This window comes from Oryctolagus cuniculus, chromosome 1 (assembly GCF_964237555.1).
Source record: "Oryctolagus cuniculus chromosome 1, mOryCun1.1, whole genome shotgun sequence".
Classification (NCBI taxonomy): Eukaryota; Metazoa; Chordata; class Mammalia; order Lagomorpha; family Leporidae; genus Oryctolagus; species Oryctolagus cuniculus.
The window spans coordinates 20,609,881-20,624,757 of NC_091432.1; the positions used below are offsets into that span (position 1 = coordinate 20,609,881).

Genomic DNA, 14,877 nt, shown 5'->3' on the forward strand with positions numbered 1-14,877 from the left:
AGCATCCACTCTCTGAGATCCTGAGAACTGCAGACTCCGCCTCGGTCAGGACTGGTCCACCGGCATAGGAGATGTTTCGGGAGGAGCTCCCTGGCTTGTTGTAGGACTTAATAACCAATTATTTACAAAACAGCTACACAGCCAGAGCCTATTTAATGCTTCCGATGTTAAGAGGGGTCTGATCCCATGCTGTTATTCTGGCCTCCTGATTGGTAGTTACTCCTGTCTTCTGATCAGCTATTATTTTACTCCTCCCCTTGATTGGTGAAATCTGTACTCACGTTTCAGTAAGGGGCCAATCAGAGAGCGCCTCGTGTATAAAAAAGCCGGAACCAGCTTCTTTGGTGACTCCTCCCTTGGAGCCCCCTCCTGACAGGTGCGGCAGGTTCTCGCTTTCAGTAAATCTCGCCTTACTCACTATCCCAGTCCCGAGTGGATATTCTTCAGCGTGAGATAAGAACTGAGATCATCCCGCCACAAGAGGATGAGGACCCAGTCTGAAAGAGTTCCCACGGGCCAGGCCCAGGGCGATTTCAACATCAAGGTGAACAATGACTGAAATGGCCCACAGCACACTGAACAGAAAAGAACTGGAGAGTCTATGTGGACACTGGAAGTGGTTTTTAAATCGGCGGGAAGGTAGAGGAGTGTGGGGAGCAACTGGGAGCAGCCCGGACTAGACTAAGTTACTGGAATTAAGACTTATTCTATGCATCTGCTCTCCCACAATATGGCGCTGGGAGAGGAGGAAACAGCTTCTACACAGCTGCCTCCAGTTCAACCAATAAACAGCAGGACCTGCTCCTGATTGGAGGAGAGCAGCGTACTCGGCGTGTGGGTAGCAGAGTTGGGATTGGTGGAAGAGGACTATAAAGGAGGAGAGAGACAACATGCACCGGGAACATCTAAGAGGAACACCTGTGCAGCCCCCGAGAGAGCCGGCCGGCGGTGTGCCGCTCCTCCGCGGAAGTGGGGAAAGTGGCAGGGGGAACCGCCCTTCCACGGAGGTGGAAGGGACGGTAGCCAACCCGGGAAGAACCAGCAGCAAACCCGGGAAGGGCCGAGCAGACAAAAGAACAACGCAGGGTTTAGTGTCGTTCCTCCATGAAGAGGGGGAGCGACAGAGGAGGTCAAATTTTTTTTGAAACAGAACAGTGTCAAGCAATAAATGGAGAAGGAATGGAAGCAATAGGAAAATCTTTGGAAAGCACGAACAGTAAGCAGTAACTGGCACGGACAAGAATCATCCATAGTCACCAAAACTATCGGGTAAATGACGAACCAAACTAACACCATGCGCCTCCAGACACCAGGCAGTGAGAAAGACACAATATCGCCTGTGCCAAACACGTGGGACCTGAATCTATCACGAGACAACGAGCAGACAAATCTAAATGGTGGAACTTTCTACAAGCCACTGGCCTGGAGTCTTCAGCAGTGCCGACATCAGAGAAGAAAAACAGCACCAGGGACCCTCGAGGAAGAAAGGAGACTAAGGAGCCGTGATGACCCTCGCGAGCTACGGTGCTGAGTCCTGGCCAGGGGAAGCTAAGGGCCAGTACTCGGGGCTGCTGGAGACCCCGGCTGAACCAGGCCTGTCCTTGAGGCAGGGCTGCCCCGGGCCGGGGGCCACAGGCTGTGGACAGCTAGCTCCTCTGCACCTGTTCTCATATAGCCTCAGGCCCAAGGACGCTTGGGCATTTATTTGTTTTTCTCCAACGATGGGAAAATATTATTTTCAGGTAGTTTCATTTACATGCACTTCCAGTGTGTATGAAGTGCCCGTTTCAGCGCTCAGCAGTGACCTGTCATCGGGACGCGGCCACGCTCCCACGTCTGCGCGTGGGGATAGTCTGTGACGGTTTCACATGACAGGGGCAGAGGCGGGAGCTGTGACGAGACTGTGTGTGTGTGTGTGGTGTGTGCAGCTGTACAGAGACAGAGCAAAGGCCGGGAGGTGTGAGGAGCAGGGGTACCTGGAAGCAGGGTGCATGGGGGCTCCTCCTCTCTCAGAGCTCCCCCGCAGAGCTCGACATTGGCACAGCTGACGGCTCACCGAGGCGTGAGTGTCCAGCCCAACTGTAAGACGCCCATGTCTCACATGTTGTGTCAGGATTCAACACCCAGCTCCGATTCCTGACCCCAGCTTCCTGCCAGTGGAGACCCTGGGAGGGGCCGGTGATCACTCAGCTCCTGGGTTCCTGCCAAGACGCAGGAGACCTGGAATGAGTTCTGAGCTCTCAGGGTTGGCCTGGCCTAGCCCTGGCCATATGGCCATCTGGGGAGTGAACCAGCAGATAGGAGCTTGCTCTCGCTATCTCTCTCCCTCCCTCTGAGCCTCTCTAATAAATTAAAATAATAATAAAAGAAACAGAGAGTTAAGAAAAAAGATTTTCGGCCGGCGCCGTGGCTCAATAGGCTAATCCTCCACCTAGCGACGCTTGGCACACAGGGTTCTAGTCCCGGTTGGGGAGCCGGATTCTTTCCCGGTTGCCCCTCTTCCAGGCCAGCTCTGTGCTCTGGCCCGGGAGTGCAGTGGAGGATGGCCCAAGTGCTTGGGCCCTGCACCCCATGGGAGACCAGAAGAAGCACCTGGCTCCTGCCATCGGATCAGCGCGGTGCGCCGGCCACAGCGCGCCAGCCGTGGCGGCCATTGGAGGGTGAACCAACGGCAAAAGGAAGACCTTTCTCTCTGTCTCTCTCTCACTGTCCACTCTGCCTGTCAAAAAAAAAAAAAAAAAGATTTTCATAGACACTAACAAACAAGCATGACACTCCTCACTCACACCGAGTGCCCAAGTTCACTCCCATCCTGTCTCAAACGCCCGTCTCTTCTCCCTGGACGGACCCATGAACCCTTGCTTCTCCGAGCTCCCCCACACTTGGGCTGTTGCAATCATCTGCTTACGTTCCCACATAGCCCAGGCACACAGGGTCTCCAAGACCCTCCATTCTCGAGGATGGGCCATGAGCTTTTGCACATCCAAGTCCAAGTTTAAAAGAAATCTGTTTTACAATCAATGCTGAAACAGGAAACACTGAAAAGACCACCTCCCATCTGCTTCTCCCTACAACAGTGAGAATCGGGCAGACGGCAGGCTGAATGGCAGGGGTAGGCGGGTCTATCCCATGGCATCCTCTGTGTGAGGCCCCCAGGAAACCTGCCCAGGAGCAGCACCCTGAAGGGCCGACCCCTCAGGGCTGCCTGGTATCTCACGTGGCATGGACAGAAAGCACCAGAAGCTTCCCAGGCGCCCCCTTCCCTGCGGCGGCCGGATCTGGGACCTACAAAGCTACATCATGGTGCACGCCATTAACCTCGCTCCCGGCTCCACTCGGGGTCTCTGCCTTCGTCCTCCTTCCCTCTCTCCCCCAGCTGTAGGCACTGTCAACGCATGTTTTATGCATCCTGCGAGGCAGCCCTAAATCCCTTCTGGAACAAGAAGGGTCTGAGCGGATTCTGCGCCGGCCTCTCCTGTCTTTTGCCTCTTGATCAACCCACACGGCCGTGTGGCACCCCCAGGCCCGGTGCTCGCGGCGTCGCCCGCCCGTGGCCTGCAGTGTCTGGATGACCTTGGCAATGATCTAAGCATTCAGAACTTCCAAGGCGGTGAGAAAGCTGAGGAAGGGACATTTCTTTTCTAACAACCAGAAGTGAGCGTCAAACTCACACGTGGCAGGCCAGGCCACTCAGGAGAGATTCAGAGAAGAAATGGCCGCTGGGTCCATGCAAACCCAGGCCCTGGCTCCCACGCAGCACACGGTAGGAGCACCTCTCTTGTTGGGTAAGAGGGGCTGGAGAGGGAACTTGTGCCGGGCAGGAAAAGGAGAGTAGCGAAGAGTCAACCCAGGCCAGCGGTAGGCAGAGGTGTGCCAAGGGAGGCGGACTGAACCAGGGGTGGAATGAGAAGGGGGATTCTGCGGCTAGAACCCCAGTCCAACTCTGCACTAGCTTTGTGCAACACGACTCTCCAAGCTTCCCTCTTCTCGGCTGCGTAATGGGTCAAACAATGCCTGCGTCACGGAATTGTTGTTGGGCCAAATAAGATGGGACTTGACTATGCCACGCGCAGCCCCGGACACGAGTAAGTGCTCACTAAACACGGACGACGGCCACGCCCACCGTGACACCGTCACCATTTCTACCCGAGTGGAGTATGCACACGGCCCCGAGGCGCCGCGGGCAGAATCGCGCATTGTGGGATGGAAGCCAGCGTTTGGAGGTACTCAGAATGTCAAGAAAAGACAACAGCACATAAAGCTTTGCGACAGGATTTGACAAATGACCGCAGTTTATTTAGGGTGTAGAGTTTCCAGGCCCTGGTCCAAAATCGGGCGCCACGGTTCAGCCCAAGGCTCCCTGTCTCTCCAACCAGCACCTGAGCAGGCAGAGCGGCCCCTCACGCCTGCCTCTTCCCAGCTGAATCCTGGACATGCAACACACACACACACGCACACACATGCATGTGCACACATGTACACGCACGCATGCACTCATGTGCACACACACACACACTACAGCACCTGTTCCGTGAGTCATTTCCAGCGCCTGTCCTCCCCAGGCCCACAATGCCTCTCACCACTCGGGATCACGAAGTTGGTCAAAGCCTCCACACTGTCCGGCCACCTCCAGCCCCTCCCTGCCGACACCCACCCCTGCACTTGCTGCAGCTCCCAAGCCCTGGGAAGGAACCTCCTTGACCTCCAAACCTCCGGATGGCCCAGGATGTATGCCGACCCCGACCCCGGCCACAGGCCACACCCACCCTGGCTGGTGGGGTTGTCCATAGTGAGGCTGCCAGCGCCAGGACTTCCTACCCTTCGTCTCCTCCCACCCAGGCCATGCCGGGGAGCGAGCCGGGCAGAATGCACTTTGGCAACTCCCAGCGTTCCCCGGCTGGGCTGTCCCGGGGCACAGGCTCCAGCAGCGGGGGAAGGGCACCCAAGCAGCCCACGCTGGGCAGGGCCAGACTTTCCCTCACGGTCCTCCTGCAGGCTGAGCGTCCGTGGCTTCCTGTGTCGGACTCCTGTCCACCCTCCTGTCTCTCCTCTGATCTGTCCTGTGAAAAGCAGCCCCCTCTCCCCGCCTTCCGCCCTGTGCTCCAGGTCTGCTTCGGGCTTGCTTGGCTGGAAATCAGCTTCCTCCCCTCCTATCCGCCGTGAGCCCTGCTCCTCGTAACCGAACCACGAGCTCCATAAAGCACAGCGCAAACCTCACACGTGTCTGTTATGGGCAGGGCTCCCCGCGCCCAGCGTATGGCCTTGGGGCTGCTCTGTCTCCCTGTCTCTGTGAGGCTGGGTTGACTCTGGACCCGCACCACAATGGCCTCACACCAACTGCTCCACTCCCTGGTGCGTGGGAGAGCGCCATCTTTGAAGGGACCAAGGCCTGCCGTGTGCCGGTCGGGGCTGTCGCTTAACCTCTTGGGGCCTGTGTGTCTCCACTGAACCAGCCAGGCAGCGCAGCTCCCGGCAGCCCTGTCGTGGCGAAGAGTGGACTACGAAATGACAGAGTGGCCTGGTATGCAGCGGACACACAGTAACTGCTCAGAGGGCAACCAGATTTTTAGAACCAGTCACCCAGGGCTGGTGCTGCGGTACAGCAGGTTAAGTCTCCATCTGCAGTGCCAGCATCCCATACGGGCGCTGGTTGGAGTCTTTTTTGACAGGCAGAGTGGACAGTGAGAGAGAGAGACAGAGAGAAAGGTCTTCCTTTGCCGTTGGTTCACCCTCCAATGGCCACCGCGGCCGGCGCGCTGCGGCTGGCGCACCGCGCTGATCCGATGGCAGGAGCCAGGAGCCAGGTGCTTTTCCTGGTCTCCCATGGGGTGCAGGGCCCAAGCACCTGGGCCATCCTCCACTGCACTCCCTGGCCACAGCAGAGAGCTGGCCTGGAAGAGGGGCAACCGGGACAGAATCTGGTGCCCCTGGTTGGAGTCTTGGCTGCCCCACTTCCCATCCAGCTCCCTGCTGGTGCACCTGGAAAGACAGCTGCTTGGGCCCCTGCACCCTCGTGGGATACCTGGAGGAAGCTTCTGGCGCCTGGCTCCTGGCTTCAGCCTGGCCCAGCCCCAGCCATTGCAACCATTTGGGGAGTGAACCAGGAGATGGAGGATATCTCTCTCTCTCTCTCTCTGTTACTCTTTCAGATACATAAATGAATCTTAAAAAAAAAAAAAAAAAAAAAAAACAACAAGCCACCACCCTTGCTGGCTCCCTCTCCCCACCCCCACCCTCATTGCTCCATCTGTGGCAGTAGTTCCGGCCGGGAATCTACTCCTGGCACGTGCACCAAGACCTTCCTGCTGTCCCCAAGTTTCTGGGTCTGAGACAGCGCTGCCCCTCCCCCTCCCCACTTCTCACCAGCTCTGGGAGAAGAAACACCTCGTGGGGGCTCTGAGCTGCACCCACCCCAACCTGAGCTCGCCTTCTGGGTTCTCCCCAGTCCCAGGCCGCCTGTCCACCTGGCCGCATGATTTGACCATGTCCTCCATACCCACGGGCCACCGCGGCCGTCTCCCATGCTGCTGTTACCACTGGCCACCAACACCAGCTCTAAACCCCACTAATGGATCCTCCTCTGGTTCTAGAGGTCATGGGTGCTACTGCCAAGGTGTGGGCGGTGCTGCCTCCTTCCGGGGAGACCCCGTGTCCTGGCGTTGTCTGGCTTCAGGAGCCACCTGCATCCCGTGGCTCCTGGCTCCCTCCTCTGTCTTCCAGGCCAGCAGGGCAGCACCTGCCAACCTCTCGCTCTCTGATTTGGGCCATGTGTCTCCCTCGTAGAGAGAGGCTCACGCGTACGCTGTGGTCAGTCGGATGCTCCAAGGTCAGCTCCCCACACCAAAGCCTTCACTTAACCCCACCCGCAAACTCCCTTTCGCCATAGGACACGAAGCACACAGCTTCTGGCAACCGGGACACAGGCACCTGCCTGGGGCTACTACTCGGCCTCCATCTGCTCCAATCCTCCACCTGCCCCACCTCTGCCTGCATCCAGTGGCTTCTGGGGCTGCCAAGGCCTCTCTCACCAAGCCCCTCGGCCCCGAGGATTGCAGGAGCCGCCACTCCACCTTCACCTCCTCTGTCTCCTCCGTGCCTGAGCTCACCCGCAGCCCAGCCTCCCAGAAGCGAGCCTGCTGGTCGCCTCCAAGGCCGCATGCTCCCACAGGGCTTCTGCAGATAACTGCCGTGGAGGGCACCGCTGCACACGGCAAAATGTCGACCAGGACCCCCGCCTTTGACTTTGTGGATGCCAGGAGCAGACCTCACACCTCGTTGTTTCCGCCCCCCCCGCCAAACACGTCTCTAGACAAAGCCAAATGTGCCAAGTGCAGGGGTTCGCCCTGCGTGGAGACCCCTCGACCTAATCACGGTGCATCTCTTGCTGAAGTCGCCAGCGGCCTCCCCAGCACTAAATCCAGCAAAGACATTTTTCACCCTTTGTTCGCTCAGCTGCCCAGCGGATGGCGGCGTGGCAGCCACTGTAGCCTTCGCAGCCGCTGTCCTCGCTCGTCTGCCGGCACACACACCGCTCGGGCCGCTCACACTCCTTCTGCACCACGGGCGCTCTGTGCTCAGTCCCAGGCCCTCTGCAGGTCTGGATCGGCCCCTCCTTCCTTGGTGCTGTCCCCCACAGCCCCGCCCTCTGACTGTGCCCAGGTGATCCGAGCGCCAGACTCTTCCATCCAACTGCCCGCCCGATGTCACCACCCAGACATCACACCCGAGCCCGGGCTTCCCCGCCAAGGCTGTCTGACCACGACATGGGAGGGGCTCTCACCTAGACCAATGCCGCCCCTCCCCCCTCTTTAACCAGCTCACCCAGGCTGCACCCAGACCCCCTTTCAAAACATAAATGCCATCGGGTCACCGCCACCCTCACTCCAACGCCAAACAATCCGAAGGTTCCTTGCTGTTCTTCCCATGAAGAGCCAAGGCCTTAACTTGGCCCATCGTGCCCCACGGGGCCAAGCCTCCGTCTCTTCCCATGTTCCGCTGTGTTTGCTGCAATCCAGCTATGCTGACGGCCTGGTTGCTCAGACAGGCCATGTTCTCTTCTGCCACAGGGCCTTGGCTCATGCTGTTCCAGCAACCTGGATGCCCCTCACCCATCTTCACGGTGGACACTCTCTTCCTTCGGTCACAGCTCAGCCCTCAGGAAGCCTTTTCCGACCTAGGGCTGCGTCCATACCCTGAGGCATTCCCCAGCCTCTGCCAGACCTGATTTCTCCAAGGTCCTCTCTCCCAGCTCTGCTGTCCACACACAGCTTTCTTTTGTCCCCCTGTCCAGATGCACTGTGACCTACTCATCACCTCCTAGGCTAAAGGAAACCCCAAACCCTCCAACAGGCCAGCGATGATGATGGCAACAGTAATAGCGGAGAGTCACTGGGTGTTGACTTCGTGCAAGCAGAATCCTAAGAACCTGACCACGCTGACTCCTTTTATAGAGTCCCCAGCAGCTACTGTGGTCCCCATGCTATAAAGCAGGCACACAGAAGTCAAGGTCTCACCCAAGGTCACAGTCAGAAGTAAGCAGCAAAGCGGTTGACCCTAAGAGCTCGGTGGGCTCTGGGCATCACCTCGGGTACCACGAACACTGCCAGGCGCCCCGTATGCATTCCCTTGTCAGTCCCAACACTCTGTGTGCTGGGGCTCGTCCCAGCCTGTCAGCCGGCCAGACCCTCCGGACCCTGAGAGCAGGGCTCAGCCCCGCGCACTTGCACGCACTGCTTTTCTCAGCTGTAACCACGCCTTACCTCCTCCCAGCCTGTGGCTCCAAGTCACCCACCCTGGGTCAAGGGTCGGGGAACCCTTTATGAATGCCACACAGAGGCCGGCGCTGTGGCATAGCTGGTAAAGCTGCCACCTGCAGTGCCGGCATCCCATATGGGCGCCGGGTCTAGCGCCGGCTGCTCCACTTCCGATCCAGCTCTCTGCTATGGTCTAGGATAGCAGTAGGAGACGGCCCAAGTCCCTGGGCCCCTGCATCCATGTAGGAGACCCAGAGGAAGCTCCTGGCTCCTGGCTTCGGATCAGCCCAGCTCTAGCCATTATGGCCATCTGGGGAGTGAACCAGAGGATGGAAGACCTCTCTCTCTCTCTCGTTCTCTGCTTCTGCCTGTCTATAACTCTGCCTTTCAAATAAACAAATAAATCTTAAAAAAAGCAAGCCACGCAATGCTCCACCAGACCCACACAGGAGGATTATGGGAAAACCACCCTGACTTCTGCACATGTGCCAACGACCACTGGTGTGTGGGGGAGGGGGCTCCCTGGGCCCAGCCCTGGGACACCAAGGGCCACAAACACTCACCCAAGGCAAGGGGCCAGCAAGATCCTTGCATCCAGAAGAGATGGCAGAAACAGCTCTGGGGCCAGCACGTGGCTCCCCCTGCTGGCTCCCCTCCACGCCCGGGGCCACTCACCAGCCAGGAGAAGAAGCCCGCTGACTTGTCCTGGGCGGCGATCTGCCCCTCGTAGGGGCCGAAGATGCGGCCCTTGGGGATGACGTCATTGATGCAGCGCACGTCGCTCTCGCCGCTGGCCTCCTGGACCACCTCCAGGCCCTGCGGGATGGTGAGGGCCGCCCGGTCTGGGATGCCCACGGGCACCGGCGTGTCGGACACAAACACCGGGGGGCCGTGGTTTGGGCATTCGTCCACGAAGTACTCCTGGCAGGACTCGCAGACTGCGGGGAAGCAAGGAAGAGAGAGGGGGCTTCAGTGGTGGCGGCAAAGAAGGTGAGGGGTTGACGGGAGCCCCACCCCAAGGACAGCTTGGGCAGCAGGGAGCAGATGGCAGGCCCCTGGGGAGTGCCAGGCCCTCCACTACCCCAGCCCCCCAGGCCATCGTAGCAATAACCCTAACTCCCCTCCCACCCCGGGGCTCAAAGAATGCACCTGCCAAGGCCAAGGAAGCCAGTGGTGCCCTTGACTTCAGTCTGAACAAGCAGAGACGAGTGCGGCCTTAGAGGCCGGTGGGTCTGGATCTGAACCGATACCGTGCATCCGTGAGCTACAGGACCCGAGGCAGGTGCATTCCCACCTGGGAGATGGCAGCAACAATGGCCACCCCAATAGCTCCACGAGGCCCGGACCTGCACCTGGTCCTTCACAGGTGAGTGCCAGTACCTGTCCTTAGTGCCTTGGATGCAAATTCCCAGCCCAGGGACGGGAGCGGGAGCGAGGGAGGGGGAGGGGCAGGAGGCTGCAGCCCCACTTACACCAGAAGTCCACTTGCTGGAAGCTCTTGGGCATCAGGAGGTCTCGCTTCCCCTTTAGCTTCTTGTGCTCAACTTCCATGGCGGAGGGGTCTGGTCTCCTAGAGCTGGCCAGGGCAGGGGCCAGCAAAGAAAGCAAAGAGAGTCCATCAGAGAAGGACTGCTGGTGGGAAGGGATGCTGGGGGACCTGGCTGGGGGCGACAGGGAGAGCAGTGGGCAGAGGGGCCCCCGTCGACTGCCGTCCCGTGCAGGGGGTGTGGGAGACTGGAGCTCTAACATGGGTGCCCAGGCCTCTCCCAGGCCTCACCTGAGTGCTTCGAGGGAGTCTGGGCTCAGCTCCAGCCCAGAGCAGGGATAAGGAGGGTGGGCAGAGACTGTGCCTTTCCCCAGAGTCCCCAACCCAGCAAGCCAGCCAGCCACACCCTCCACCCTGTCGCCCTCCCCAGTCCCCACACAAGGGCCTCACCAGGGCTGGCCATAGTCCTGGTCGCGGAGTGGCGAGCAGGCCTCCGTCTTCACCACTGGCGCCATGTCCCCCATGGCCGCCCTGCTCTGGGCCAGGCACTCCTTCATGTGCTCAGTCATTCTGTCCTGGGGAGCAGCAGGCAGGGCCGGCACAGGAAGCCGATCAAAGAGACAGGGGAAGAGGGGTGAGTGGCAGAGAGGGCAAGCAGGGGTCCCTGGGAGTCTGGTTACCCTCCCTGCCATCTCCAGAGGAAGCCGCTTGAGAACACAGACAACAAAAACAGCTGTAGCCGGGCCAAGAGGAAATGCCATTTCTATCCCGGGCTGGTCCTGGGGACGACTGGAGCCACCCAGCCCCAAGGGGTCAGGGACCAGGGGCAGCTTAGGCCAGGAGGCAGGGCTGGGAAGGACCGCCCACCGGGAACCCCAAGGCCAATGGCCAAAGGGCAAAGGGCATGGGGCACCCACAGCGAGCCCACGCACAGAGGTCGGCCAGGAGAGCGAGAAGGGGACCACTCCAGTGCAACTGGGGCCCAGGCGGGCAGGCAGCTGAAACCAGTCCCCCTCTGCAGAGCTTGCCAAGGCACAGGCCCTGCGCAGGTAGACAGGCGGGGCCTAGGGTGCCACCCGCTCGGTCTCGGGGAGCCCCTCCAGCCCGCGGCTTACCGCCCTCCACCACCGCCACCGCTGGGCTTCGGCCCCGCCCTCGGCACCCCCGGGTCCTCATGCCAAGCCCCCGGGACCCCGTCCGGGCCCCCAGCAGGGCGGCAGCTCAAGCTGGTGCCGCGCCGGGCCCCGGGACTGGGCGAGCGGTGCGTGTGACTCACTCCCCGGGGCCCCGCTGGCCACACCCCTGCGCCTCGGCTAATCAGCCCCCTGCGCCCCACCGGGGCCCCAAAGCCGCCGGCGGCTGGGAGGGGTGTGGGCCACGGGACGGCCTCCTCCTCCTCCACCACCTCCTCCTCCTCCTCCGCCTCCCAAGAGCGCCGGGGCCGGGGGCGCGCCCAAGGGGCCGGCCCAGCCCCGGGCGCCCCCTCCGCGGGAGCCCGTGCGCGCCCCGTCGGCGCGAGCGCCAGGGGCCGGGCGCGGGGTGCAGGCTCGCGCTCTCGGCAGCCTGGGCGGCGGGACGCTCGGCCCGGCCCCCGGCGCCCGCCCCGCCCGGCCGCCCGGCATTCCTTGCGGGGCATGTGGCTTCTTGCCGGCCCCGGGGCACGCAGTTGGCGGGCGGGGCGGCGGCTGCTGTGGAGCTGGGGTCCTGAGCAGGGTCCTGAGCCGGCAGCGCCCCCCTGCTGCCATCCCACCTGCAGGGCCCCGGGTGGGAACGCGGCGCCTGCCCGCCCCTTGCCTCCAGGATGCGCCATGCGCGGGGCTCCAGCTTGGGAACTGGCCCACTCTGCATGGAGAGGCCAGGGGCTGGGGGTCGCAGGGGCAAGAACCTAGAGCTGGAAAATGAGGGGCCCTAGGCTGTGCAGGAGGAGTCTGGAAACGGAAGAACCCCCCCCCTCAACCCCCACATTCAAGCTCTGTGGCTCTGCCTCGGGTCCCTGCTGTATCCCCATCCCTGTCTTCTTTGGCCACAATCTCGGTGACCACCGTGGGGTGGGGTCAGGCCACAGCGCACAAGTCCAGCCTCCAGGTGGGAAAGCCTGGTGGTTAGGAGCCTGGGCACTGCGTTCGAATCCCGCTGATGAGCAGGGACCCCCGAAGGCTCCACGCCATTGTATTTGGAGACAGGGCCACCAGGAGATGCAGAGCAAGTGCGTTCGGGGGACCAGGTGCCCTCACCGGAAGAGGTGGACAGCCCAGGGCCCTCTGCCCCGCAGGAGGCAGTGAGAGGGCAGTTCCCAGGTCCTGGCACCTTGACCTTGGATCTTGCAGGACTGTGAGAAATAAAATGTGTAGGCCACCCAGGCCGCCATTCGGTCACAGCAGCTTGATCTAATACAGCAGGTTATGCGATGTATTTATTTTTCTTACTGACTTATTTGGAAGGCAGAGAGCGCGAAGACAGTAAGATCTATTTGCTGTTTCACTCGCCCCAGATGCCTGCAAAAACCAGGCAGGGCTTTGCCAGGCTGAAGCCAGGATCCTGGAGCTCAATCCCAGGTCTCCCGCGTGGGTTCAGGGACACAGCACTGGAGCCCTCGCCTGCTGCTTACCTCCCAGGGTGCACAAGTGCAGGAAGCTGGGAGGTGAACCCAGGCGCCCTGATACGGCACGCAGGTGTCCCAAGGGGCAGCTTACCCCCGGTGCCCCACGCTCACCCCTGCAGCAGCCCATCAGACTGCTCCGGGCGGGCTTTTTTCATGTGGACACATGGCTGGCGAGAGACTCCCCGTGCTACAGAGACAGGTGTGAGTGTGCAGGGGGCTGGGCCCGGCCTCCGCACATCCTGCTGAGAAGGGATGGCTTTGAGTTCCTTCTACTGGAGTGCGTTGCGTTTGGGTTCGGGGGTAACCATCTGCAACACGGGCACCTTCTGAGAACACGCTGCTTGGGGTGCGCTTTGCAAGGGGCTCCCCTGCCCTGGCCGCCCTGGAGCACGGCACAGGGCCCCACCTGTATCCCGTGCTCCATCCCGCCATGGGGTGACCTGGCTGCCCCCCCACCCCGCAGCAGCACCCCTGGGAAACCATCCTCTGCCTGCAGTCCTCTCCTAGCCCAAGTCCCACTTCACTGCACTTGTCGCACTGTGCCTGGTCTTTGGTGAGCGCAGTTCTGCGAATGCTTTCATCTGTAATTTTCACTTTTTTTTTTTAAAGATGTACTTATTCATTTGAGAGTCAGAGTTACAGTGAGAGAAGGAAAGGCAGAGAGACAGAGACAGACAGACAGACAGACAGACACACACACACACACACACACACACACAGTGCTCCCATCTGCTGGTTCACTCCCCAGATGGCCACGATGGCCAGAGCTGAGCCAGGCCAATGCTGGGAGCTCAGAACTCATTTCAGACATCCAGCCCAATGGGCGTCTTACAGTTGGGCTGGACACTCACGCCTCGGTGAACCGTCAGCTGTGCCAATGTCGAGCTCTGCGGGGGAGCTCTGAGAGAGGAGGAGCCCCCGTGTGCCCTGCTTCCAGGTGCCCCTGCTCCTCACACCTCCCGGCCTTTGCTCTGTCTCTGTACAGCTACACACCACACACACACACACACACACACACACACAGTCTCGTCACAGCTCCCGCCTCTGCCCCTGTCATGTGAAACCGTCACAGACTATCCCCACGCGCAGACGTGGGAGTGTGGCCGCGTCCCGATGACAGGGCACTGCTGAGCGCTGAAACGGGCACTTCATACGCACTGGAAGTGTGTGTAAATGAAACTACCTGAAAATAACATTCCCCTCAGCCGGAGCCTCCCAGGAGGGTGGCGGGGAACCAGGCACTTGGGCCATCACCGGCTGCCTCCCAGGGTGCACACGGGCAGGAAGCTGGGGCTGGACGCGGAGCCGCAGCCACACCCAGGCGCTCTGACTGGGATGTGAGTGTCCCAGGTGGTGCCTTACCCCCCTGCGCCAGCATGGTTATGTGAATCGGCTCGCTCCCCGTGAGGACAGAAATCCTCCCATGTCTGTTCAAAAGGGGCATGGAAACTGGAACTAAAAGGCAACTTTATTTTGGCTACAAAGATATTTCGAGATCCGTGCTGCTTTTCATTGTCTACCGCTTTATGAGTTCTTGGGAAGCCCCCCCCCCCCACTTAAGCACGGTTGCCTGCCACAGAGCTGCCAGCCCCTCCCACGGCACCTGCCACCGTGGCCAAGGTGACCAAAAGGCAAGCCAAGCACGGGGGCGCCGGCTTTTAGGACGCGCTCCGCCTCGGGGGGCGTGCACTTGTAGGACCGGCCCCCCTTCCACATTCACTCTAAGTGCTGGCTCGCCTCACCCCGTCCCAGCCCAGCCCAGCATGGGGCATATTCTCAGTAAGTAGTTGCCAAAGGAATCAGAGACCAAATGGCCCGTGGTTGAGCTCACCCTCACTAGCACATCCCACTCGCCCCGACGCTCAGCTCAAGAGCAGATCACAGATGGAAAGGCTGGTTGGCTGGCTGGCTGGCGGATGTTTTGAATTCTCTGCCCCACAAGGCTCTTTGCCCGTGACCTCTGCCAGGGCTGGCGAGGCAGGCGCTAAGGGGCAGAGCATGGTGGAGGGTTTGATGGGATCAGCCTGGTTCCGCTA

General features: G+C 60.4%; 1 protein-coding gene across 4 annotated transcripts in view; it reads right to left on the reverse strand.

Annotated features, from left to right (window-relative positions):
- PRDM11 (PR/SET domain 11) overlaps positions 1-14,877 on the reverse strand; it is an 82,004-nt gene that overhangs the window by 38,164 nt on the left and 28,963 nt on the right. Inside the window, exons 1-4 of one of the 4 annotated variants that reach the window (XM_008270164.4) lie at positions 11,355-11,824; positions 10,690-10,814; positions 10,226-10,329; positions 9,429-9,691 (exon numbers count right to left, since the gene is read on the reverse strand). In XM_008270164.4, coding sequence (XP_008268386.2) covers positions 9,429-9,691; positions 10,226-10,329; positions 10,690-10,808 — 486 coding nt within the window. In that variant the 5' untranslated portion in view covers positions 10,809-10,814; positions 11,355-11,824. Of the gene's footprint in view, positions 1-9,428; positions 9,692-10,225; positions 10,330-10,689; positions 10,815-11,354; positions 11,825-14,877 lie in introns of those variants that run through there. The other 3 variants (XM_051852605.2, XM_051852610.2, XM_070064444.1) reach the window with 3 other exon arrangements.